The sequence below is a fragment of the Desmodus rotundus genome, chromosome 4, assembly GCF_022682495.2.
Source record: "Desmodus rotundus isolate HL8 chromosome 4, HLdesRot8A.1, whole genome shotgun sequence".
Taxonomy (NCBI): domain Eukaryota; kingdom Metazoa; phylum Chordata; class Mammalia; order Chiroptera; family Phyllostomidae; genus Desmodus; species Desmodus rotundus.
The window spans coordinates 723,966-750,487 of NC_071390.1; the positions used below are offsets into that span (position 1 = coordinate 723,966).

Below are 26,522 nucleotides of genomic sequence, written 5' to 3' on the forward strand. Positions count from 1 at the left end.
GTACATCTTGTGCCTTTGCCACACCTCGTTGTGTGACCCCCATGAGATGGGAGACTCACAGGAGCTCCGAATCATGGGAACGAAAGATGCTACAGTCACCTGGCCAGGTGGCTGGTGTTGCCTGCCATGCCATTCTCCCCTCCCTCACACCCCGGCCTGTCCCCCCTCCCTCTTACTGGAGCTCACCAGGGCTGGCCTCCTGGGTGGGTTCGTCGCACACAGCCGAAGGCTTCCAAAGCTGCCTGATTCAGGGGCCAGAGCCACAGGTCACAGACCATGGTTCTCTGTAGAGCCAGTGCGGAGAGGCCACAGGTGTGAGGGCCAGGATGGACCCTATTGCTTGGACACAGGCCACCTCACAGCAAGTGTCGTGCTGGGCAGCGGCTGGAAGGGGGAGGACAAAATGAGGCTCTTGAGAACCAGCGCCTAGTGAGCACCTTTTACCATGTGCCGGCACCCATCCTGGGCCCGGAGCAGAGTGGGGTGCAGCGCCCTCCAGGCTCCCCTCCCGGCATCACATCATCGTCGTCACCACCACTGTCACCACCGTCACTGTCACCATCATCAGTTCTCCCCAGCAGCAAGGCCAGCAGTGGGCTCCCCCGCCCCGGGCCATGGTTGGGGCTGGGCGGCAGCAGCAAGCCTGTGCTACCACCCCACGTGGCGCCCACCCCACTGGTGCTCCATGGGGCCAGTGGAGATGCTCAAGGACCCTGGTAGGAGGCTGGTGCCTAGAGAGCTGCCCCCCACCCGCATGACTGGTGCCTTCCCGAGTCCCCTGTGAGCGAGGTGGCAGTCCACAGTGGCCTTGAATCCTCATCGGGCCCAGATCTGGGAGCCCAGAGGTTGCAGGCATCTGAGCAAGAACGGTTTTAGGGTTAGGGCATCTCTCAAGCAATCGCTGTAGTTTCAAAACCACTGATCTGTGGCTCCTGTTCCAAGCCAGCCATTTCTGGAGCTGAGCCTGTTCTCCACGCCAAGTCTCGCACACGCAGAGCCCCCAGGCTGTGGCGGGTCCCTGAGAGGTCCTGGGGGCAGAGGTGCCCGGGTACTGCCAGGTCCTCATTGGGCCTGCTCTGCAGTCAGCTGTTGATGCCCTGGTGTGGGCAGAGCAGAGCGTCACCCCTGAGGGCTCAAGCCGCTTGGCCAGAAACCGAGCTCCCTTGTCACAGACAGACGGGGAGTTGGGGCAGGTGGGCCAGAGGGCCTGCCCTGTGCTGTGCAGCCACAGCAGCACAGGGTGCCCAGGCAGCCTGCCCACCTGTGGGGGCATGTAGGTCACGGATGAAGGAATCATGTCACACTTATCCATGGCCTAAGCCTGAGGAAAGTCTGGAAGCTTCTGCTTCGCATCCTTAGAGCCCGAGCTCCCTACAGAGGGGCACACGGGGAAGCCCTTGGGGCCCCTGCGTGGCTTGTCACCTGGCCCTAGGTAATGGAGGGGCAGCGAGGACATGGTCCTGGCCGTGGCTGTGCATAGCACCGGAAGGACATGAAAGGCGGGGTGGGGGAAGGTGGAGCAGGGGGCACTGGGAGAAGACGCAGAGAGGCTGTCACCACCAGTAGGAAGAGAGACACACACATCTTGAGGCTGACAGACCAATGGGATCACTGCCCTTGAACCAGCAACACACCCAGGCGTGCAGCTGCAGGGCTGAGGTCACGCCTGTGGCCACCACCGAATGCTGACCCCGAATTCTTTTATTGACCAGTCTGAGACAGACAGACAGACAGATACCAGGCTGCCACTCCGCTCATTTGTGCATTCATCGGTTGATTCCTGTACGTGCCCTGACGGGGGCTGAACCCGCAACCTCGGCACATCAGGACGACGACGGAACTACACTGAATCCGCCTATTGCCTTTCCACTGTAGCCATCTAACAGGGACGGACTCCACCCACACCACCGCTAAGATTCTTGGAGCAAAGGGACTTTTTGGAAAGGTGACGTGATTGCAGCTGGACCCCAGGCAGGACACATGCATCCCAGAGACCACAGGGACGAGAGGGCCTAGGAGCTGCGGCAGAGGGGGCGGCTGCCCATGGGCTCAGCATCCCTCCCCGGGGGCAGCGCATGCAGAGCAAGACCCCAAGCCCAATGGCAGCCGGCCGAAGAGCCGCCGTGAGAGACAGCAGGGCAAAGGGCTGACCGGGATGGGGTATGGGCACCCTTTGGGGCAGGGTGGCCCGGGCTGCATTTCACCGTCCTGCAAACAGGGTGAGGGTCTGCCACCAGGAAGGGTGAAGGGTACAGGAGAACGATGCTGGAGGAGACAGGCAAGCTCATCCACAGCCCCTGGTGGCCTTGTCACCTGGCAGGAGTTGGCAAGTGTATCCCCCTGAGCAGAAACAGCCCAGTCAGGGACGCTCCGATTGCTAGAAACAGCCGGTTGCTAGAAACCAGCGCGGTGGGCCAGGTTTGCAGTGTCCTCTTCCTCATCTGAAGGCAGCTGAAACCTTCGGGACCTCCGAAAAGCAACATGGGTAAAAATCAAAAGGAAACAGGCTGCCTGCACAGAGAGCTGCGGGGGGACCACGGCCCTGGGACCCCGCACGCCCGAGGGAGCCCGCCAGCGCCAGGCCCGGCCGCCAGGCAGGAGACACGCCGTCGGTCCGTGTACGGGAGACTTTGCCATCAGCATCTGTAAACGTTTTCAGTGCTTAATATTTCGTGTTAGGAAATATGTTCCGAGGCTGCGTGGCCGGTGGGCGTGGTGGAAGGTCCCCGGGGAGTCCCAGCGCTCACGGCTCAGGGTGGACCGGGCTTCTGCTTCATCACCTCATCCTGGAGCTTTCTGGCCTTTAGGGAGGGAAGAAGGGAACGACGTCAGCCAGCCAGGTGGGACTGGGGCCAACCTGCTTCTGGCTCACTGTCCTGTGGAGAGCACAGTGTGCTGTCCTTTGGGCGCCAGACCCTGTCCCCTGAGACCTACTGGTTGCTTGGCCTGCCCTCCAGAGAACGGCCACGCCCCCAGCGTGCACCCAAGGGCCCCTGTGCACAGCTGTCTGCTAGTCAGTGAGGAACGAGGAGAATCTACTCTCCTGCTCCCGTCACCGCAGCCGGCACCATCCCAGCCAGCTGATAGCAGCGCCACTGGAGACTCTCAGCTGCCCAGAGAGGTGGGGCTGCTACAGCCACCCCCACCCCAGGCACGGAAACGGGCCCAGCGTCCCCACAATGGAGGGAATCCCTGAGCCTGGGATCTGGTGCAGGCTCTGCTCCAAGGCCCTGCTGGGGCCAGGAGGTGATGTGGAGGAGGAGACAGGTGGCCCGCAGGTGGCCAGTGGCCAGCAGGAAGGAGTGGGCTCCTCCTGCCTCTGCCCTGGGAAGCTGGCCTAGGTACTGTGTCTGCAGTGCCAGCCCTCCCACCCCCAGGGAGGACGTGTCCTCGCAGCCCCTCGGTCTGGTCTCCCTGGGGCACAACCTGGACTGCCGGCTGCAGCCCAGGCCCTGGCCCTGGTGCAGACACACCACAGGCCCAGACACAAGGGGTTGGCATCCTCATGACCAGCGAATATTAGATGCTGCTAACCCCGCTGACATTTTTCCCCTAAAACATTCGTATGCTTTGTGGGATTAAACACATATACTTCACTGTCTACGTACTTGTCCCTGAGTCCTCTCAAACTGTGGCCCTCTCTACATCCTCTCCCCGCTCAAGTCCTCGGACGGGCCTGTCTCCCCTGCACAGACCCCGAGCCCCCCAGCTCCCCACCCCACGTACGGAGGGGTTCCCCCTCCTGGACATGAACTCCCTCCCTCTCTGTGCACCCCCTTGTTTGGGAGTACACCTTCTGCAGAAGCTTCCAGAGAAGGGCTGTACAGGGAGTAACTTTTTAAGTCCTTTCTTCCACGCTGGCCCCGGCTGGTGACTGGTCCAAGCACAGGCCCCCACCAGACTGCAGATGCAGCCCCGGCCTTCCCTCCCTGGGGCCGCAGGACTCGCTGCCCCCTCGAACGAGGGGCCTTCAGTCTGGAGACACGTCCCCTCCTGGGCCTACAGCGGCTCCCCCCTCTGCTCCCGAGGCCTCCTGGGGACACAGGGCAGTCAGCGGCCACTCCTGGGCACAGGCTCTCCTTTTCCCTCTGTTCTGCTTCCTGGGGACATGCTCAAACCCACCTATTTAAGTTCTTTGTAATTAAGAATTTTTTTGCCATATTTTTAACTGAACTTCCAGAATCCTTGATTATCTGTGTTCCATTTCCACAGCTTCTTTAGCCACTGTTTCCTGCTGCTGCCCAGAAGGGTTAATTCTAGTCTCAGTTTTGTTTCCCTCAAGGTCTTGCCTTCCAAACACACTCCCCACAGGTCTGTCAGCCCCTCCCTCGCTCTGCTGTCCTCTCCCACACACTGCAGAACACAGCGCCCAGCCCACCCTCAAACACAGGGGCTGCTGGTGGGCGGGGCTCTCAGCTGGGAGGCGGCCCTGCTGGTCCAGTCAGGACTGGGTGGCAGGGGTGGGGACACCCAGGGCCAGGATTCCAGGGTCCTCTGTGTTGTCTGTCGATGTCTTGGGAGAAGACCCCGCAGGCTCTCGACTGCGGTGTGCACCTGGCCCTCGCCGTGCAGAGGCCTGACCCCCACCACCCCGAGTGCTCAGAAGGGCTCCCACGGCCCCCTGGGAGAGTGGGGAGCCTCCTGGCTGAACCTCTCCAGACCCCACACCCCAAGTCTCCGGCTGGGTGGGTGGGCGTCAGGGAGCTGAGCAGGGTGGGCTGGGGCCTGGGGCCCTGACACAGCGTGGGCAGACCCAGCTCTTAGTCCACTTTCAGATTCACAGCCTCTCGGCTGCCCTCACACTCCCCACTAGGTGGCTCGCTGCTTCCCGAGAGAGGCCCGGGCCTGTTTGTTGGGATGCAGGCTCAGCAGCTGGAACAAAGGCCCCAGAGACACCAGCTCAGGAGGTGGGGCAGGATGTGAGACCTTCGCTCCCGGCTCATTCCAGGCCTTCACCTCAGGGCCTGCCAAAGCTGCCCCAGGGCCTGCCATTACGTGTGCATTCCAGACAAGCTCAGGAAGTGCACCGGTCTCTCTGCTCATGTCCCATTGGCCAGAAGGTGGTCACATGAGGTTGGGAGACGTGGCCTCTGGCAGGGGCCTGTGCCCTGACAGGCGGCACCATGAGCATTGCCCCTGTTGCAGGGAGTCGCCACAGCCCCGCCCCCTAGGGCCACACAACACGCTTGCTGCCAGCGGCACTCCTCTCTCGGGCCAGGGGTCCCGCGGGTGGTGTAAAAAGACGACCATGGACAGAGGTCCTTGGTGGGCACATCTCAGAAAAAACAGCTGTTAACGAGGATCCTCCCCTAAAACACTGCCCGCAGACACCCTCCATCCACGGCATCTCAGGAGCCCCTCATTCCCGTGTGCTCCACGCCACACCTCCTATCCCTCCGGGTTGGACTTGCAGACCGGTGTCTGCACCAGCGTGGCCGAGGCTGCTGGGAGGCCTGGTGGAGGTGAGGAGGCCCGGGTGCAGAGTCTCCTGTCGTCAGCCACAGCCCAGCCGCAGGCAGGCCGCTGCTGGAGGCGGGGGATGGCGCTGTGGGGACAGCCAGCCATGTGGGAAGACGAGAATGAAACTGGCTAGCTAATAGGAGGGCTGTCTGCCCCTCCCCACAGCATTCCTGGGGATTTGAACCCCTTTTCTTCTGGCCTCCCAATTCTAGGACGGGCGAAGGGGGCCAGCGAGCGATGCAGAACGAGATGCAGAGGTGGCGCCCTGTCTCCCTACCCGCACTGCCCTGGCCCAGGGGCTGCGCAGCAGAGCCCTGTCGCTGAGGGACGCACCAGGGGACACGGCACTGCCGTCTCCTTGCAGGGGGGCCTGCGTGCACACCGCCTTGTGTCCCGAGACTCGCTGGGAGCCAGACACTGAAAGCTCCCCGAGAAACTTGATGGGGTGTTTTAACCACGGAAGAGCAGAGCTGGGCACGCAGCCCACAGCACACCCGGGGACCTGTGCCCCGGAGGGGGCAGCACCGAGCTGAACACCGGCTTCGGGCTCACACATGTGGGTCACCGTGGTGCCGCCAGTCACCCTTCCTCTCCCTGGGCCTCGGCTTTCTGACCTGGGAGCGGGGCACCACCTTCCTCACACGGCGGTTGTGCTGGTCTTGGATCCGCCCTGCCAGCCTGACCTGTGGCTTCCTGACGGCCACTCTCTGTGGGTCCCCAGACTCTCCCTTCCAGGGTCAGAGGGCACAGGGCCACAGCACAGAACACAAGGGCCAGTGCCCCAAAGAGACTTGTTAAAACAGACTCGCCACACCCTGGTTTCTTGTGGAACCTCACGCGGCTCCACTACACGGCCTCTACGCCTCCACTAAAGACTCCAGTGGACTGTGTCCAGGGGCTGCGGGCTCGCTGTCCCGCCTGCCCTCTGTTTTGGGTGCTTATGCAAACTATTGTGTTCTTAATGTCAAATTCCACTCATCCATCGCTGTGTACCGTAAATGGCTGATTTGGGGGTACTGACCTTGTACCCCGAGACCCTGCTTTAATTGCTTATTAGTCACAGCGCTTCTCAGTTGATTTTTGGAACAGTCTGCCTGGACAGTGATGTCAGCTGAGGAAAAAGACAATTTCTTCTCTTCCCCCGTAAGCGGGAAGCCTTTTCCCTTCCTGTGCCACTGCAACTGTTGGGGCCTCCCATCCGACGCTAGAAGGGATGGTGAGAGGCTCACCCTTGTTCCGAGGAGCGGGGGGGAACATCTGGCATCTCGCCACAGTGTGCCATCGGCTGCGGCGTTCATATACTATGTTCTTGGTCAAGGTGAGGAGGTCCCCTCTGTGCCCAGCTTGCCCAGAGTTTTCCACGAACAGACGGTGGATTTTGTCATTTGCTTTCCCTGCTCCCATTACAGGGTCATGGGATCCTTCTTCTGCAGTCTGTGGGCATGAATGCTACGTGGACTGTGGAGCGCTGAGCCAGCCTCGCACACCTGGGACGGATCCCACCTGGTCATCCGGGAGAGTTCTTCTCACACGCCTCGGGGCTCGGCTTGCTCGTGTTTTGGTCAGGCCACGAGAGACTGGTCTGTAGGTCCCTCTTGTGTGCTGTCTTCAGCTGGGTTTGGTGTTGTGCTGGCCTCAGAGGGACCGACCCAGTGTCCCCTTGGCTCCATCCTCTGGAGAGAATGTAGGCAGTTAGTCATATGATGTCTTCCTTAAATATTTGGTGGAATTCGAGCCACCCACGAACCTATTCAACATTATCAATTCATTTTCTTTGATATCAGCTGACTCAAATTTGTCCTTGTGAGTTTTGGCAGATGGTGTCTTTTAAAGATTGGTCCATTTCAAGTAGGTTATCAAATTTGTGAGCACAGGGCTGCTCACCATACAAATAGACTCTGGAGTCGGAGCTGGGGGCAGTGGGCCAGGCACACATTTGGAAGCCCTAAGGGGCAGGGCTAGGGGTGCCAAGGATGAGGCCGCGCAGCAAACCGCCCCCGACAATGGTGGGCACACCTGAAGGCACAGGGCTCTCCGGGCCGGGCCGGCAGGGTCAGAGGGGGCCGCGTCTCTGTGAAGTGGCCCAGACCCTGCTTAGGCCTCAGGAGAGCGGGTACACGGGATGGAGCTCTCTGACGGGTTGTGGGGACGGTGCCCTTGGCTCTGGGGAGAGGCTCGGTGCAGCCCAGCACCAGCCGGCCTGCAGAGCAGCCCCAGGGGCCAGGCTGGTCTGGGGCAGCGCGCGGGCAGGTTTTCGAGAATCGAGGTGCAGAGGCCTCTGGGGTCGGCTTTGGCAATACCCTTGAGGCCTGGTGACTCAGGGGGAGGGCAGCGGCTCCTTTCACGGGCTGGGCGGGCTGCCCAAGTGTCACTGGGGACAGGCGGGACACAGTAGGTGCTTACCAATCTCTGTGGAAGGATGGACGCCGCCACCGGCTGGGCGGAAAGGGGCTAACTGTCCTACACAGACACTGTTCACTTCAGTCCACCAGGCCCGGCCTCGGCCTCGGCCCTAGTCAGCCCCCTGCGCAGCGGCAGCCCTGGGCCCCACAGGCCTTGCCGGTGCGAATGCTCGGGTGAGGACCCCACAGACTGGCCCTGTCCCGCTCCCGGTGGTGCAGGCAAAGCCGCGGCCAGGCACACATGTGGCTCAGACGTGCTCCTCTGCCCTGAACAAGCATCCTTCTGGGACTGACCCCCAAAATAAGGCCCAGCTACGCCCCGCCACCCACAATTTTAGAGAGCATGAGCTCTGAAAGGCGTGGTGAGCTCCCTCCCGTTTTTACTAACACCACCCAGTTCGAAGCAGAGCCGCCACCACTCACGATTTCCAGGTCCTCTGGAGCCTTCCTTATCTCCCCCAGCGGAGCAGGCCCTCCAAACAAGGTTCTCCTCTGCCGAACCTGCCTGATGTGCCGTCTCAGCCTTTCCTCCAGCGCCCCCTGGTGGCCGACTCTGTGGAGACCCAGGGCCACAGGCTCAGGCTGCTCTCAGAATTTCTGCTCCCAACGGGGAGGCGGAACTCTTCTTCCTCCCTCAGGCCTGTACACTGCCACGACATGGTGACAGCGACCATGAGGCCACCGGTGGCCACCCGCCCCTCCCTGCAGGCCTGGGTGTCTCCCCCAACACATGCCCTGGGTTACAAGCTGCCAGAACACACCCTGGACTGTGGGAACGCCAAGTTCGCTACGTGCTGCTCAGTCAGCACGCCGTTCTCCACGCCCCACGGCAAAGGCGTGTCTGCTGCCACGTCAGGGACACAGTGCTAGCGAACCCTCACCCACAGGGACAGGACACTGCACTAAAGTAGCCTCTAGACACGGGCTCTGGTGGCATCGGGGCTTCAGGGAGGCAGAAAGGGGCCTGAGGCCCTGGCGGCACTTGTGCTCGGCCGTGGGGAGGGCGCACCCCGCCCCAGTGAGTCGGGCTGAGAGGGCTCAGCAGTGAAGGGAGAGTGTGGGGAATGAAGAAGGCCCCGAGCAGCTGCTGTCCCTGCAGGGAGGGGTCCCTGGGGGACAAGCCGGGTGGCTACAGCAGCCCCCAAGGGGGGACCCACCCTGCCTGCCATCCTGTCTACCTGAGCCCCCACAGGTCTGGCCCCCGCCCATCAGGTGCTGGTGGAGAGCCAAGGCCTCTGAGCTAGGGTGGGGAGGTGGGCGGCGTCCACACCCCCTACCCTGTCCCGGGGGCCAACCTCAGCTCGTCATTTACTCGCAGGAACCTCTCTTTGCTCTGCCCCCTCTGTCCAAGTGGGTTCACGGGCGCTCTTGCCTTGTCCGGCACATCTGTGGCGAAGGGAGCCTCGGGGGCCACCTAGGGAAACAGGACAAGGTGTCGGGGTCCTGGGGGTCGTCACCGTGAGCATAGACACCATCCCCGAGGACACCGAGGGGCGGCCGTCAGGACAGCTGTCCCTGCCCTGCGGTCACCCCCGGCCTCGGGCTGGACGTGCCGCTGCAGGCACCGGCCCAGGACAGGGACCTGCTGGAAGGCCCCACAGCGCCCGGGGACGCCCCCAGAGGCCCTCGCAGCACTCGAGGCAGGAGCACGCGGGCTGCCGGGGCTCAGGCATTCCGTGCCAACACGACCTTGTTCTCAGTCCCGAGTTTCGCTCTAAAACGTGGCCGATGGCAGTCAGAGAGCCTGGTGTCCACATCTAGTCAGGGCTCTCCTACCCTCCGTGGCTTGCCAGATACTGAGCCAGGCAGCCTTCCAAACCGCCCTGTGGGTCTGGCCCTGTGCTGCCCAGGGGTCTCGTGGGCCTGTGACCATGGCAGAGGCCTGCCCTCCCTTCTGCCTCTGAGCACAGGCCCGCCCTGTCCTTGATGCTCTGCTCAGGTGAGCCGCCCGCATCCCCATCCCCGCACAGCTGCAGCAGCCACCTCTCACCAGGGGCGCCTGCAAGCCACTGTGTGCAGCCTGGACACAAGGGCCCCCACCAACCCACACGGCCCGCTGCTGCCCCCCTGTGGACAAGTCTGAGAACCAGGCAGCTGCCGGGCTCAGGGAGCTTTAGACCGGCGTGTGCATGTGCCCGTGTGTGACTGTGTGTGCCTGCGTGTGCCAGGAAGGAGACGCCGCACACCCCTCAGGGTATCTGAAAGCAGGGCAAGGGCAGAAAGAGGAGCAGGGTGAGTGCAGGTGTGGGGAGAGGGTGGCCGGGTGGGCTCCTGGGGAGGCGGGTGGGGTGGGATGTGGGGGCCCTCCTCCCAGGGGCTCCTCCAGGCTGGGTCTCTCATCTGTCACCTCACCTCTAAGTGGATCCCCAGTGGGCCCTCAAGCTGTCCAATGAAGGTGCTTAACACCCAGGAAGAGTGGGAGGGAGAGGGCAGAGAGGGAAGGAACGGGGGGGAGGGTGGGCAACAAATGCCCATCCCCGCAGGCGGCAGGCAGTGGGGCTGAACCGTGTAGCTGCTCATGGACTGGCTGTGTGCCAGTGGGGGGGCAGGACGCAGGACCCAGGACCCCATGCAAATCAGAGCCTGTAGTCGCCCTGTCCCTGTCAGGGCTCAGATCCCCAAATGGTTTGGGGGAGAAAAAGGAAGGCGGGTGCTGGGTGTCCCCCATGATGTGGGAACGGCGGCCCTGGCCTTGGGAACTGAGGGCACGAGGCTGCTGCACAGCTGCTTCTCAGCTGCCCAGTGCTCAACCTCCTGGCGGCCAAGAGGACCAAGGGTGGAGACCCGGCAAGACGGCTGAGGGCAGCTCAGCTCCAGCTGGTGCCCACTGCACCGCAGGGCTGACTGGCCATGTGCAAGCCCAGCGCTCAGCCTCAGAGCCGCTGGCAGGACCCCCACCCTGCACGCCCCACCTCCCGCCCGCACCACACACCGGCATCCGTCGGGGAGGCCGGAGTCTGCCGAGCTCCTCCTCCTTCTTCTTCATCACCTGGGCCTGCTCCCGCCACTCCTGCAGGACTCGCCGGTCTCTGCAGAGAGATGCTGCGTCAGTTGCGGGGAGAAGGGCTGGGAAGCTTACAAGCATTTCTACCGTCAGGTGTAAAGCTTCACATGAGAGCCCTTTACTTCCTTCCAGTCCATCCGTCCAGAGGGCAGACATTGGCCTGACACGCACCTGGGGCAGAGCTAGGCCGGCCAAGGCTCTCTGGGCTGGGGGGGAAGCAGGTGCTCCCAGGCCTCCATCAGGTAAGGCCTCAGGAGGCCAGGCCCTGGGAGGTTTCATTCACAATGGGCCACCCACAGCGGAGGGGCAGGGGTCCTGGGCAGGCAGCGTAGGAGACAGTAGGGCCGCAGCCAACCCAGGCCCCTGGACGAGGGAAGGAGTGGCTGTGGGAACCCCAGAGTGAGAGCCATGGTGCGGGCCACTGGGAGGGCCCAGCAGGCCCAGGGGGCACTCACAGGGAGGGACGGGGGCATAAAGTGCTCCCTCCTGCCCCCCCAACCTCCGGCTGGGGCCCTGCACTGGCCAAACCTAACCAGAAAGGGAGAGGTCCCCAGGCGCTGTGGGCGAGGTCCACGCTGGCCTGCAGGCCTCCCGAGGCCCAGAGCACAGGGAGGGTGGACGGCCAGCAGGAGGACAGGACAGGGCGAGCACAGGGGTGAGTGCGGCAGACCCAGCAAGGCAGGGCTGAGAGCAGACCTGACCGACGAGATGTAACTTTTAAATAACATTCTTTAGAATTACCTGCCAGCCAGGTAATTGAAAGGAGAGGAGGGCGAATTAAGAAAGAACAAGAAATCAAAGGTAAGTAAAGAAAGGCAGACGGCGCAAGGCGGTGGGGCAGGGACGAGGTGCCGGGGGAACCTGCCCAGAGGACCCGCAGGGCCTGGCGCTGGGCCGCGGGAGCCGGAGCTGACCTCCTGCGCTGCTCCATCTGCGCCTGCTTCTCCCGGAGCTCCCGGAGCGCCGAGGCCCGCCTCTCCTCCAGCCGCCCTGCCCAGCTCACCGCAGGGTATGCTGGCGCCAGGCCAGGCAGGGCACCCTTGAAGGAGGGTGCCGTCCTTCTGGAACGACACAGGCTTGCAGTCGCGCACCCAGCAGACCCACGAGGAGCCCGCAGCTGGAAGACACACGTTAGAACACAAACAAGACCCGAGAGCTGGGCTCTCGGCCAGGTGCATGCTGGGCCAGCCGTGGTGGCCCCCGACGGCGTGCCCTCCACTGCCACCCCTAGTGCCAGGTGACCCCAGGGCTGTGCGCTCTGACACGGCTCCCAAGTGACCTGGAGGAGCACTCGTTGCTGCTCCTAACAAAAATGACAGGTGGGGAGCAGGAGGTCTCTAAACAGCTTAGACAGTCCTGCCCCTGAGTGGCCGACGCCAGGTGGACGGCCAGGCAGCTGCGGACACCTGCACACCGTGCTTCCGCAGCTCCAAGGCTACACTCGGTGACGCTGCAAATGTCTTTGTTTGGAAAAGTCCAAACCCACAGAACAGGCGAGAGAAGAGCGAGTGGACACCTGGCCGCCTTTCCTGCAGATGGAAGGCTCAGGACGCCTTCGACGCCCTCGGCCCCGGCCTGCTCACATAGCAGACGTGCACATGCCACACGCAGCACACGTGTGCAGTGCACACACATGCACACACAACAAACACCATGAACACATGTGCCATGCACACACACACTCACACACACACTCAGACCCACGGGACTGGGGCTTTTCTGTTGTGTGACCACCTCACTGGAGCCATGAGGGGTGACTGAACCCAGAGCCCGGCTGGTACCAAGGTGCAGCCGGCAACGGTGATGCAGGCAGACACCCTGCCCCTGCCCCTGCCCCACCCCCGGGGTTTTAACAGACAGTGCCAAGCGGTTTTCAACTTTGCCAAGACCGAGGAGACAGCCCTCGGCTTCTGACCGCACCTGCGGGCGTGTCTGGGGCCGGGGCCCACATCCTCCCGGGCGCGCAGCATGGCCCGCAGGTTCGGAGGCAGCTCAACTGCTAGGAGCTGGTTTTCCAGAACCTCCGCCTGCTCCTTCTCCACAATCTCCTGCCGCAGCTTCCAGAAGCGCCTGAGCTCCTCCTCAGTCGGCCAGTCTTCGCAGGGACGGGGGTACCTCTTGAGCTTGCTCAGCTCCACCGCTTCTGCGAGCCTGCTCCCCTCCGGCCCCTGAGAATTTGTGGTTTCTCTGCTGGGTGCACACTCTGTGGGTAAGTCCCAGTGGGGATGTGGCAGCTGGCTCAGGCTCATCTTTTCAGGGGGTGAGATCGCTGGTAAGACAAAACCCCAATTCAGTCAACTGCACCGCAGCGCCGGCCCCGCCCGGCGACTCGCGGGCCACGCAAACCCAGGCCAGCGAAGACGCTGTTCGGCCGCCTGCCCGCATCTGCTAGTCATCCTTATTTCTACCCAACTGGGAGCCCACGGGCCTGCTGTGTCCGTCTGGCAACGCGCTTGTGGACTTTCAGACACGCTCATCTCTAGCTCTGGGTAAATTAGCTGAGAGCAAACTGGCCTGCAATGTATCGTCCACAGTCTCTGCCGGGTTCTGCGTTAGGCCTGGGAGCCACAGTGTCCCAAAGACGGGGGTCTCCCGGTCGCCTGAGGCCCCTGCTCCACACACACAGACACCCGACAGGCTGGGGGGTATCATCAGCCCGGGCTGGCACTCGTTCCCCGGGCATGGGTCTCCTGTGGGACACGTGCTGGGGCGACACAGGACCCACACCACACGCGTGCACAGGACAGTGTGCTCCCAATCACTACGTGCTCGGTTGAGGCCGGCGTTTTTAAAGAAAAACAGTTACAAACTGGGCAACCATGGTCGATGGACAGAGCAACTGTTCAAGCGACTGTTCAACCTGATGGTGCTTGGGGGTGAGGACTGTTCCGTGACATTCGTGCACGCAGGGAACCTGCACCCACACCCACCCAGACTGGCTCCACAACGGGCCCTGAGGACGCACACTAGGAGCACAGAGCCAGGAAAGATTCGGCCCTGACGGCCGGCAGGGAGGCCCACACGTGGCCCAAATGCTGGCAGAGTCCAGCGAGGACACGAGAGGCTTCCTGGCCCCTGTTTTAAAAAGCGCAAACCCCAGTTTCAGTGCCGTTCGTCATGGTAACTGTCCCACCAACCACGAGATGCTGGCTCTGCAGCACAGGCGCGCAGGAAGCTCAGGACGGCGGCCGGGCCCCTCTGCACCACAAGCTGGGGCGGGAACTCCACAGGGCAGCACCTCAGGTTCAGGGCCCTCAGTGTCCTCACGTTGCCTGCAGAGGGGAGAGCCCGCAGCGTCTGACAGGCGGCCTGCGTGCTGGGGACGCGGGGGTGGGGGGTGGGGGCAGACAGCAACTGTCTGCACGTCAGGGCGGGAAAGACCCTGTGGAGAATTCTGGGTAACATGACCTGCCAGATGTCTGAGATTTGGTTTAAAAAAACTCTGCAAAGGGGGCAGATTCGTAGAGGAAGACTGGCCTGGCCACAGAATTGCTAGTTAAAAGGCAGAAGCAGCAGCAACAGCCCTCGGGCGAAAATCCCAGCACAAAGCCGACAAAATACGCCATCCGAATGTCAGGGGCCTGAGACGGGGCTGGGCCCCTCGGGCCGAAGCCCCCCACGACCACCCGCATTCCACAGCCACCCTTCGCTGCGTTGTTTTAGCACTTACCCAGCTCCACAGGTAATGTTTTGATAGGATTGCTTTCTAAAAGCAAAGTTTTCAAATACCTTTAAAACAAGACAAAAAAAGGCATCATTTAAAAAGCAAGAGATCAAGCAACCGTCCCTAAGCAGCACCACACGCTCGTGTCTTCGTGTGAAGGGGGCAGGTCTGCGCAGTGAGCGTGCGCAGCCTCCCGCCCAGCCCACAGGGGGCCCACAGCGCTCACATCTTAAAACTGATTTTAAAGCCGCTGAGCCACAGTGCCACAGGCCGGGCTCCGCTGGTTCCCGGGGCCGCCTGGCTTCTGCAACAGCTACTTGTGTCCGAACTGGGGCACCCTTGCACGCTTCCCTTCCTCTCACGCCCACATCCACCCTGGGCCCCGGGCGGCTTCACACCACGAGTCACAGGGGGAGCCAGACACTGCAGACGCAACTCTGCCGGCCCAGCAAAGGCACTGTGGCTGCCGGCACCCCCTGCGCTTTTAAGTGTCCTGCACCCTCAGCCCTCACTCCTCTTGGCCAGCTTCAAAAATACTACGAAGCAATTCTATTCTGAACTCCAACTTCAGCCAGGGGAAGGAGCTCAGCAGCCGCCGCGCAGTCAGGCAGACGAAGGGGAAGGGCCAGGGCCGGCCCAGAGTGTGACCACGTGCCTGTGAGAGCCCACCCCAGGGGGCAGCGCTGCGATCCTGTTGTGCCGCAGGTCCAGCCAGGTGAGGCTCGGCAGCAGCTGGAAGAAGTCTGGGGGGATGGCGCACAGGGCGTTTCTCTGAAGATGCAGTTGCTTCCGGGGGAGAAAAAGACCACGTTTTAAACACAGTGCACCCTAAACACATTTCCCACAGAGCCACTAGGCACTGCAGCTGCACAGGCCAGGCAGAAGAGAGCCCGTGACGGTCCACCTCCGGACCGTGCGCCACTGCCAGGGCCCAGGGTGCGTCCTCCCTGCATGCTGGCGCAGACACTGCTCCTACAATGCCCTTGAACACCAAACTCCTGCTCTCCCTCCCTGGCCCCACGGCAACTCTGCCCGGTGAGGGAACAGCTGCGTCTGGGCCCAGGGACTATCCCAGGAAACGGCTGGAGGACACACCCTAAGTCGTCTGCTGTGTCATCACCTGTGGCCGGTAGCCACACAGGGACAATCCCAAACCATCATCTCAGGAGGCCGGATCCCTCACCCCAGGGGGGTCAAGTCACCATCACAAAGGAGGGAATGGCTCAGGAGGGAGGGGACAGAGTGCTGGCACCAAAGGGGAACTGCACACGTTAGGTCAGAGCCACAGTGTGGAGGGGGATGGGTGTGTCGCGATGCCTCCCCTGCCGCTGCGTGTGCTCACGTTCCTGTGCTACACGCATGCACGGTCTGCTCCACCCCGCGGCAGGGCGCAGACTTTCTGGGTTCAAATCTAGCTTTTGAAACCTATTAGCTGTGTGACTTTGAACACGTTCCCAAACCTCTCTGGGCTCGAGTCCTCACCCGTGAAATGGGTACATGGGGGGAGCAGGGCACAGCACTCAGCAATGCCCGTTCAGCACCTGTCGTGACGGTGCTGCCGTTTCTACTAAAGACCCCGAGTCTGGCAGGGTGCCACCAAGCTGCTGTGCACACTCAGGAATGTCAGTCGACCGCTGGACAACGCATCGCGTCGAGTGTGTGCCGGGTAGTGGATGCTGCTTTATGCGCCTTATCATTGAACCCTTATAACGACCCACGGAAACTTTCACTCCCACCTACCCGCTGACCACAGGGCCACCGGAGCCCCGGGCCAGCACCCTCGCCGCCTCCCAGTGCAGTTGGGCTCTGCTGGGACCTTGCCCCAGAATCACAGGTGGTGACGGGCTCGCCTGGCCAAGCGCCAGGCATGGGACATCAGCAAAGTGTGGGTGAGAAGCAGTCTCCGCTGGTTCAATGTCGCCGGGGTTTTAGGGGTTTGTGTCTTAAATGAGAGACTGGGGGTGTTTCTGGTGGTGGTGCCTACCACTGACTCTTTGGTGCCCGAGGCTTCCTTGAGGAGAGGGCATCAGAGCCCAGCCCTGAGAGGGGCCCCCATTGGCTGGTCCCATGCCTGGGTCTCTCATTTGTCGTAAGCAGCACGCAGAACTCTGCGGAACTCTCTAGCTCATTCTAGAATTTCTCTCTTGAAGAGAAAGAAGGCTGCCAGGGAAAGCCCGGGGTGAGCAGCTCATTTGCGCCTGCACAGTGCAGGGCAGACAACACCTGGAGACTCGCCCGCTTACTTTAAGGGTGGGGATTTTAAGGACGTCTCCCAGGTGCTGAAGTCCATTTTGACTCAAGTCTAGGATTGGCAAGGAGGAGAAGATGGCCCCCGTCACCCTCCCGTGACTGTCTTCGCAGGGGGAGGCCAGCGGGCTCCTCGCAGGAGCGGCGCTACTCTCGGGCGCCGCGCTGCTCTCCGGGGCGGCGCTGCTCTCCGGGGCCGCAGCCCCAGCGCCGGTTCCCTCCATCTGTCAGCGGTAGGACACGACCCTGCGGGGCCACCGCTCACCTGGAGACGGGAGGGGACACGGCACAATTAGGACCGCTGCTCGTTCACGGGTGGCAGGGCTCGCTGCATGGCCGGTCCGCTTACAAATTCCTCGTTTTAAATCCGTGTCCTAAAGTTGACTTTTAAATTTGTGTTTAAACCCCCCTGGATGCGGGAAGGTTCCATTACGACGTCCCGCTGCTCACGCGGCCCCATGGAGCTCTGCGGTGCAACTTTCAACGCCTGGGAGCGCAGAACAGGAGCGGCCGCGTCGGAGACGAACCGGGTCGGACCGAGTCCCAGTCCGTCAGCGACGCTTTCCTTCCCGAGACCGGGCTAAGGCGCGGCCCTTCCCTGCGTGGCCCTTCTCCGAGCCCCCCGCGGCAGTGACCGCCCCAGCGTCCCCGACGGGGACACCGCCTGGAAGCCGGGAGCGGCACAGTAGGACCCGCCCCGCCTCGGTTTCCCCCGCGGGGCCGGGCGGTGCGGGCCCCCGGCGCGGCCTGCCCCCCGCCGCGCGCCCCGGCCCGCCAGCTACGCGCCCCTCTCACCTGCGGCCCTGCCCCGCGCCCGTCGCCGCCGGCGCCCGCCTGTCCCGCACACCCGGCCGCCAAGAGCGCGCGCGCAGAGCTGCAGCCCAACAATGGAGGCCGGCGGCGCCCGCGGTCGCCATGGAGACGCGGGCCGGACGGGGCGCCGCAGGAGCCAAGCCGCGCGGGGTTGCGGCGCGCGTGCGCTCGGGGTCCTGCCGGCCGCCGCGCTCTGCGGACACCCGGCCCCCGAGGACAGCCGCCTAAGCGCACGCGGAAGTCGCTTTGCCGGCCCGCCGCCGGTGTCCAGAACTCGAAAGCCCGCCCTTGACTAACTGGGCGCCTCTCGGGCAGACCTGGGTCCTCCAGGGTCACGGGGGCAGCGGGCACACACCTCGGCTCCACCCGGGGGTGCAGGGCGTGGTAGGCGGGGGAAGTGGAGGTAAACTGAGGACAGACGACCTCCTGCAAACCGGACGCCCGGAGCGCCGGCCGGAGCCCGGGGATGGATCGGCCACATGGGCGTCCTGCCGAAGCTGCGCCATCCCTCACCCAGCACGCAGGCTTCGCCCCCCGCGCCCCCTCCCCGGAGCTGGAGCAGCGGAAAGCTGACCTCCTGCCCCCCACCAGTGAGGACCATGGGCTGCGGCCGCGCCTGGGCACCGGCCCTGCCCTCCCAAGTGTAAAGACGCTGGGGCTTCTGCCCCCGACCCCCGATCTCACGCGAAATTCCCCTCGAGGCCCAGTTAGGAGACCCCGGGAAAGATGTGTTCCCCAAATCACAGGCTGCCCTCACATGTCGGTAATCTCTGGTAAGCAGAGCCCATTCTCTCATTGAAGAGGAAGCGGCAGTGGCAGGTGAAGCGGCTGCTCGAGAAACCTGGACCACAAAGACAGCAGACATCTCTAACCCGCAAAAGGAAAGCCGAACACAGGGAGTGCTTTCTTTCAAACGAAAGGCTTTCAGAACACAGACCTGCTGGAACAGATCGGTGTACGTGGGGAGATCATTATTTCCAGGGCAGTGTCTGATGGATGCCCATCACGGTGAAACTCACGTGGAATAGGGCAAAAACTCTAGTGTATCCGTTTCCAACCGCTGTAGTAACAAATCACGAAATCCCCTCGCAGTCCCGGAGGCCGGACGTCTGACCCGGTGTCCCTGAGCGAGAGCAAGGTGTGGACGTGTGTGAGGACACAGGGACCAAGGCGTTCACAGCGGCCTCGCTCACCGCAGCGCGGACGGGGCAGAGCTGCAGAGGCCAGGACTGGATAGACAGCAGCTGCCCACAACCACAAGGAGGAATCTTAGAAAGACGAGGTCTCGGGAGACCTCTGCGGCACAATCGTTTCTCGTGTGAATGAGGCTGCGTGTGAAGTTGCACGGGCGAATGAGAAGAGTCTAGAACAAGAAAAATCTAGGGGCGGTCAGCCCATAACCCAGGCTGAGGGCAGGTAGGAGACAAGAGTGGATGGGCTACATGCGCCCCCTAGAGTTCACACATTGAAGTCCTGCCGCCCTGGGAACGTGACTCTGTTTGGAGATAGGGCCTTTACAGAGGTGAAGTGAGGTCACACGGGTGACCCCAATCCTACAGGACTGGTCTTCTATCAGACGAGGACGTTGGGACACAGATACACACGGAGGGACCACATGCGAGGACACAGGGAAAGGTCACGGGAAAAACCATCCCCACCGACGCCTTGGTCTTGGCCTTCCGGCCTCCACGCTGTCGGAGATAAAAGTCTGTCGTTCACAGCGCCCGTCTGTGGTGCTTGTTACAACAGCCCCAGGGAGCTGCTGGGGTGGAGGCCAGAGGACAGGTGGTCCCCTCATCCAGGCTGCCGCAGCCTGGACAGGGGTCAGAGGGCTGCGGCTGGTGAGGGCAGTGGCTGCTTGTGGGTGTTACGTTTGTGGCCTCAGGACACTCTGTGTGCGTCAGTTGTCACAAAGCAAAGGAAGAGTCAGTCCAGTGAGGGGCAGCACCAGGCGTCTGGTGGGGGGGCTCCCAACACCCGCTGTGGTCGTGCCCAGGCCCAGGTGAGGTGTTTGCGGGACGTCAACAGTGTCATTCCTGAGCTGATGGCAGTGAGCTCAGCGGAGACTTGCCTCCCAGGCCTGCTTCGCTGCTCTGTGACAGGCGGAGCCACGAAAGCACGGTGTCGCATGGCAGTGAGCTCTGAGTGAGCAGCGCCAGGAGATGCACAGGCCGTGGCAGACTGGCCAGCAAATGTCCAGGGCTCACCCGGATGATGCCAGGAGGCGGGGTTGTCGCCCCAATGTTACAGGGAAGACCAGGGAGCAGGGTGGTCACAGCGGTCCAAGATGGCCCCTGGGTCTGTGGAGGGCCCCCTGGGGGGCTCCAAGCCTCTCTCGCCCCCTGCCTCCTTCCATGCATACCTAAGGGGACACAAAAAGGTGGGGATCTGCCCCCCCACAACAAGACTCTCAAGTAGAGAAGTAAGTTCTCCACGGGGGCCCGTGTAGGGCACAGACTGAGCAGGCTCACGGTCTCATGAGAACTGCACCCACAAGCATCATGCCCACTGGCCCCTGGCCCGGGTTCAACCTCCGTGGGGTACCGAGTCCCTGGGTGCCGGTCACACAGGCTGCACAACACCCCCTTGTCTCCGTCCCTGCCAGCCCACTGACCTGGCCTCACCTTCTGGCCGAGCACCTGCGCACCGGGTGTCAGCTGCCTGGGCCCCGCAAGGCCTCACACCCTGGCCTCGGAGGCATGACCATGCCACCTTCGCAGGGAGGTTAGGGTGGCAACTGCCCCGCGGGGTTGCCTTAGCTTCACAGCTGCACAGATGAATCGGGGAGCGAGGGAGACGATGAGCCTGCTTTGAAAAGGGGATCGAGCGACTGCAGAAAGCTGGAAGATGCAGGAAAGTGGAGCAGTCGCTCTTTGTGAAGACGTCAGCATTGCCTCAGAAGTAAGGTGGGGGAAAGGATCCTGCCCCCACTCCACTCTCTCCTCCCTGTGTGTGCCTGTCCTTCACCAGCCACTGGGCTCATTCCACACTCTAATTTTAACTTGGAGGCACAACGGGGTGCTTCCGAGAGGACAGTGACTGGGGACATGGCTCTGGGCTCCTCTGTGTCACGGCCGGTGGGTGGGGACAGCTGGCCCTGCTCCCTGAGGTCTGGCTGGCAGAGGTGAGCAGCCCCAGACTCGGAGGGAAGTAAGTACCACTGGTGATGACCATCTTACCCACCTGCCCCAGAGTGACATTCTCCCAGGACAGGTAACATGAAATGTCACAACCTCCACTCACACGACCCTGCCGCACATGCCCACACGCTGGGTGCTGTGGGTGGACTTGTCTGTTTCCAGGTCACTGAGGGTCTCCTGTCAGGGGAGTGAGACGACAAGGGTCCTGGTCAGTGTGGGCACGCAGGACCACCCTGGGGCACGCAGGGACTCTGGTGGCCTCATCGCCCCTCTCCATTCACTGCTGGCCCCCATTTCTGCCTCAGTCCCCCCCAGAACAGCGCCTTCAGGGCTGCAGAGACCTGTCTGCTCTGGGCCAAGGCCATGCCCAACCTTTTCTCCAGCTGGTGGGCAGGTGGTCCCCACGTGATGCATGGCCCAGAAATGACACAGGCCACCTCTGCTCCCATTTCATTGGTAAAGCGGGTCGAGGAGCCACAGTGAATGTCAAAGGGAGGGGGAGAACGTAGCGTCCCACCCGTGGAGGCAGGAGACGGAGCACAACCACCAGGGGCTGGGCTGAGGAGGGGAGCAGGGAAACGGCAGGACAGAGCCGAGAGGCTGAGGGGTGTGCGTGCACAGAGGGGCGGTGCCGCCAGGGAGACCCGCAGGACCCCGGTGGCCATGCATCCCCAGAGTGGCCGTGGGGCGGAAGAAGGCCCTCCTGGACTTCTGAGAGTAGGAAGGAACACCTTGCTCTATGGCCTGGCTGGAAGGCAGAACTTAAGGAGGCCAAGGCTTCCAAGAGTGGGTCAAACAACCCATGACAAAAAACGACTGTTCCGTCACAAAAGTCCTAGGCGCAGGGAGCTAGGCGACCTCACCTGGCGCAGGTGCACGGCGTCAAACCGCGCCTGGCGCCTCGCAAGTTCGCGGCAAAGACCGCAGGGAGTCCAGCTGTCCACGCCCAGGCCCCTGCCAGACCTGGGCTGGGCCAGGAGACCCCGAGCACCTCAGGCACAGGTCTCCAAGCGATCCTGGGGCGCGGACCTGCGCCAGAGGCTCCAGTTCAGCCCTGGTGACCTGGCGGCCCGTTGGGAGGGGGATCAGGGACCCAGCCAAGGAGACCCGGAGAGCGCGGGCGCACGTGCTTAGCGCCGCCGCCACCCCAGGCGCGCAAAAGCGTGTGCGCGCGCTCGCAGCCGGGCTCTACAAGACCCGCCGCCAGGGGAGGGGCTCGCGCCCCAGCCCGGCCGTTGCCCTTACCCCACCCCTCCCGGTGCTGTCTCGCGAGCCACCTACACCCCCGGGAGGGATCTGCACCAGGCCCAGCACCACGGGGCTCCCAGTCCTGAGCGCTATCCGGCCTCGGTCCCAGCGCAGCCCTTTCCCGCAGCCCCATCCCCGGCTCGGCGCGGCCTGACACAGCGCAGAGCCGCAAGCTGACGTTTAAGGTTCCCAGATCGAGAGGCGGCAGTCCAGGGCCGGCTTTGTTCACGAAGGCAGGGGGGTGGGGAGGCTCAGCGGGGGACCTCTAGTCTCCGTCGCCTTGCCCCGCGGAGCTGTCCCCGTCCTCAGGACTCTGTCCTTTGGGGGCTTCCCGGATACTTGCAGGGGACGCGAACCTTTCTTCCCTCGCTCTTGCCCCCGCAGCCCAGTCGGTGCCGCAGCCCCAGGGTCCACGCGGAACTGGCCCCTCCCGAAGTGATCGGCGAGTACAAGGAACCGCGCGCCACCACCCGCGCCAGTCCCGCCCCATCTCCGCCCCCAGCGCTCGGCTTCACCCCGGCGCCTTCCCGCCGGCACCGCCCCGGCACCGCCCCCGCGCGCTCGCAGTCGGCGGAGCCCGCACGGCCTCCAGGACCCTCGAGCGCTGAGGCTGGGGCGCAAGGCGGCTGCGGCCAGCAGCTCCCACTCCCGCTCCCCGCTCGGCGGGCGGGCCATGCCCGGGTCTCCGACCGCGGCGCGCACCCAGGCCCGGCGATGAGGAGTGGCGCCGAGCGCAGGGGCAGCAGCGCCTCGGCGCCCCCCGGCTCGCCGCCTTCCGGCCGCGCACGCTCCGCGGGCCCCGACGCGCCCCCGGCCCTGCAGCCGTCCGCCACCGGCCAGCCTCGAGCCCGGGACTCCGGCGATGCCCGCGCGCAGCCGCGCCCCCTGTTTGCATGGAGCAAGTGGAAGAAGAGGATGAGCTCGTCCATGTCGGCGGCCCCAGCGCGGAGGCCCGTGTTTGACGACAAGGAGGACGGTGAGTTGTGCCGCTCGGCGGGGACTCCGGCCTCTCCGGGGACAGCATGGGGCCCCCACGCGCTCTCGCAGGAGGGCCGCGGCGGTAGGATTTCCTCGCATCTAGACACCCAGGCCACCGGTGGGAAGACGTCCGGGACTGCCTGGTTTCCGAGGAAACGCGCGGACCACGGTGCCCACGCGTGTGTATGGCGCCCGCCTGCATCCTCCACCGTGTCCAGTGGCGGTCGGGCGGCTCCGGGTGTAGGTGCGACGTACAGAGGCTGTGCGTTTTCATTTTCCTGGGAGGGACCCTGTGCAGCTTGGCTCCTTACTCTGCACCTGTGCGGTGTCCACTGTCAGGGGGGATGGTGCCCACAGGTGGCTCGGAGCCCCTGGCCCCAGCTCTCAGCCTCCAGGCTGAGGGCCAGGCCCAGGAGCCTGCGTGGCACTGGTCACTGGCGTGCCCGACCTTTGCCCTCAGATGTGCCCTGGAGGGGGCCTTGCCTTGTGCAGGGCCTGCCCCTTGGGGAGCTGGGTTGCTCTGTCAGGTCCTCCTGCAGGTGAAGCTGCCCATCCAGAGCACAGGTGTCCCTGAGTGGCCACAGGGAGGTGGGTGCAGGCGGAAAGCAGGTGGCAGGCAGGAGTCCATCCCGCCACGCCTCCCCGGCCAGGCTGGGCACCAGGCACCTTCGCAGGGAAGGTGGCTGTGTGTGTGGCGTCCACCTTTGGGGTGCTGTGACACATTCACACGCAAATGTTCAGCCCTTTCCTGCAGATGCCACGCAGATCAGTCAAATGGTACCGTGATGACACATTTGATATTTTTTGACATTTTCCTAAAATAGTTGAAATATGCAATTTTTTCATTTGTAGGCAGGCTGCAGAGGTACAATGGATCTTCTATAATTTTAGAGCACAGCTCAGCGTGAGAGCCCAAGCTATTTATTTCTGATAAATAATTTAAGCATCATAGGAAATTACGGTAGTCCGACCTCAGGCCAGTGTTGGCGAGTGTGCAGGCCGGATGCCACGGGCATCAGCGGGCGGCAGCCAGCTGATGTGCTGGGGCGGGGGCGGGGGCTGGGCCTGGGCACGCAGTGCGAGGCCGGGCTTGCTGGACCAGCCACGGGCTTGGAGGGCCCCTCTCAGGGTGCGCCGACCGTGGGGACAGCAGAAGTCACTGCTGGGACTGTTTCCTGCTCTTCATCTTTGTTTTTAGCGTAACACTTCGACGTACAGAAAGCCCGGAGTGAATTAGGAACGGATCCAGGGGCAGACTTACGTCCAGCCTCTGACCACAGCGTGAGAACGCGGCGGACAGTCGGCGGGTTTCAGCACGGCTGGTGTCAGCGGGAGCTGGCCCGCTCCGTCCCTCGCGTGCTGCTCTCTGAGGCAGGGACGGCGCCACTGATGCAGAACTGAAGGGTGCGCTGCCTTCTGCGTGTCAGGGTGGAAGGGTTCCGCGTGGTCGGAGTGTTGTGTCTCAGGGTTCGAGGGTCATTAAAAAGGCAAAAGGGGCACGGAATCCCTCTGGGGTGCTCGAAATCTGATTCGAGGATTACTTAGCAGTCCTGCCCCCACCCCCGTGTCTGCCTAGGCACAGGAGGCGCAGACACCGGCCAGCTGGGCCCGTGAGAGGTGGGAACTGGTGATGGCTACAGGTGCTTGCTTTCCGGCACACAGGACCATTGATCGATCACCTGCTTGTCAGGGAACAGGTGACCAGGACTGACCTGGGCCTCGGCGAGACGAGGGGGCCGGGCCTATGCCTGGGCTTGGTGGCTGCGGACATTGCCTGGTGGGCGGCCGCTCTGTTGCGCTAGTGTTCCGCGGCTGCATGGCACCACCAGGGCACACACCGCTCGGCGTCACAGCCTGCAGAGACAGCGTGCAGGCCGTGGGTTTATTTGGATGGAAAGAGTGGGCTTTGGAAAGGAGGAAGGAACATCTTTCAGGAGGGGGCTGCGTCCCCTGAGCCCGCCTCTTCTCCAGGCTACAGCCCGCAGTCGCCCATCCCCTGCAAAGGGCGCCCAGTGCTCGGCCCGAGGCAGGCCGGGCTCCGAGAGGAGCCGGGTCGTGTGGGGGGGCTGCTCACTCCCCTTCACTGGTGCCGCACGGTTGCTATGGCAATGTGAAACCCACTTTTTTCTGATTAAAACTCCCAATTAATAGATCAAATTTGGTATGCAGAGAAAAGGAAAAAGAAAATAAGAGGGCAATTTAACAAAGTGCCAGGTAAATTGCAACTAAAAAATGTAGCTGTGGTGCGAAGTATCTTATCGGACAGGGGCTGGGGGCACGTTCAGGGTTCTCTGCGCCTCTTCTTCACCCCAGAACTAAGGGCCAACTTTTCTTCTCCCTGCTCAGCCCCCATCCTCCCTTTCTGTCCCTCCCTGGCTTCGGGGTGCAGTTCCTTTTAGGGACTGAACTTGTAGGGGACCTGCGTTCCCTCTGCTGCTCTGGCCCAGCGCTGTGGTGTCAGGCGAGCCCCTCACGTCTCCTAGCCAGAGGGGGCTCCAGCACCTTCCCGCTGCGCAGCTGGGAACCTGCCCTTCTCAGCTGCTGTGGCTGGTCTCTCCCCTACCGTGACATGCCCTTGCTCGTAGGCAGTAACTGACCGCTGAGAAGGTTTGCCGCCGCCCAGAGAGACTGGGAGTCAGGGACCCAGCCCGGCCGTGTGCTGGCCTACAGGCTGGCCGGTGGGCGGGCAGGCAGCAGGGCCACCAGCTTCTCAAGTGACCTTTCTTAAGATGAAAAACAAGCCTTTGTTTTTTCCTAATTATAGAAGCAATGAAACGTGTAAATTTGTAAGAATTTCATATGTTCCTATGCTTTCCTAAAATCGTCCTAAATAGGAAAACCAAGACACCTGTGTGCGCAGCTCTGCGAAGGCCAGTCGATCAGAAACTCGCAGTTCCTCTCGGACACAGAAGTGGTCACACCTGCTCCCTTGCTTAGCCGTACGTGGCGATGTCGCGGAGGTCTGCAGCGCCGGCTGTTCGTCTGTTCATAGCAGCGGCTCTCTGTCCTGGCTGCGCCCGGGGAATCCAGGGGCCCCGCCCCAGAACCGCGGGCTGAATTTGTTGGGGGGCGGGAGGGGGTGCTCAGACATCAGCACATCTTTCAGCTCCTCCCCACCCCGCGATGCTGATGGGCAGTGAGGGCTGAGAATCACTGATTGGTAGATACGATGTTATTTATTTAATTCCCCTCTGAGCACACTGGGTGTTTCCGTCTTATAAACCATAAACAGTTTAGCAGTGAACATCTTCGCACACCTGCCTGAGTTCTTTGGGATAAAGTCCGAGGAATGACTTGGCCCCGTCCGTGGCAGGAGTGTCCGTGTAAGGTGGCCTGTTGGCCCGCCCAGCCCCTGATGTGAGCCAGCCGGGTCCTGGGTGCTGGTCACACAGCGGTGACCAACAGGCGGGGCTGCCACAGGTGCAGGGGACTGGACAGAGGGGGCAGCGGGGAGGCTGTGGCAGAGGAGGAAGCATGAGTAACGACTGGAGGGCGGGGAAGGGGGAGGCCCTGCTTTCCCGCCCCCCCCCGGGTGGTGGGGAAGGGAGGCCAGTGTTTGCCTCTCT

At 62.7% G+C, this 26,522-nt stretch overlaps 2 protein-coding genes across 11 annotated transcripts in view; one reads left to right on the forward strand and one right to left on the reverse strand.

Moving 5' to 3' along the window:
• Window positions 1-1,595: 1,595 nt before the first annotated feature.
• On the reverse strand, window positions 1,596-17,666 carry LRRC27 (leucine rich repeat containing 27). 10 transcript variants are annotated; one of them, XR_011651078.1, is made up of 12 exons: window positions 17,573-17,666; window positions 16,774-17,042; window positions 15,186-15,316; window positions 14,537-14,595; window positions 14,004-14,138; window positions 12,787-13,135; window positions 11,781-11,927; window positions 10,795-10,891; window positions 9,140-9,276; window positions 8,286-8,415; window positions 6,690-7,133; window positions 1,596-2,801 (listed from the first exon to the last, which is right to left on the reverse strand). XR_011651078.1 is itself a non-coding variant. In XM_071221137.1 (11 exons), exons 2-11 carry the CDS (start codon window positions 16,999-17,001, stop codon window positions 2,782-2,784), a joined length of 1,338 nt encoding a protein of 445 aa, XP_071077238.1. In that variant the 5' UTR covers window positions 17,002-17,042; window positions 17,573-17,666; the 3' UTR covers window positions 1,596-2,781. The 10 variants fall into 10 exon arrangements, 9 of the variants coding, with proteins under 9 accessions (XP_071077238.1, XP_071077235.1, XP_071077239.1 ...); XM_071221137.1 differs by lacking the exon at window positions 6,690-7,133 and having other exon boundaries at window positions 9,235-9,276; XM_071221134.1 differs by lacking the exon at window positions 6,690-7,133.
• A 4,914-nt stretch (window positions 17,667-22,580) lies between these two features.
• Window positions 22,581-26,522, forward strand: part of STK32C (serine/threonine kinase 32C) — a 32,365-nt gene continuing 28,423 nt past the window's right edge. Inside the window, exon 1 of the mRNA XM_024555426.3 lies at window positions 22,581-22,954. Coding sequence (XP_024411194.3) covers window positions 22,693-22,954 — 262 coding nt within the window. The 5' untranslated portion in view covers window positions 22,581-22,692. The remainder of the gene's footprint in view (window positions 22,955-26,522) is intronic.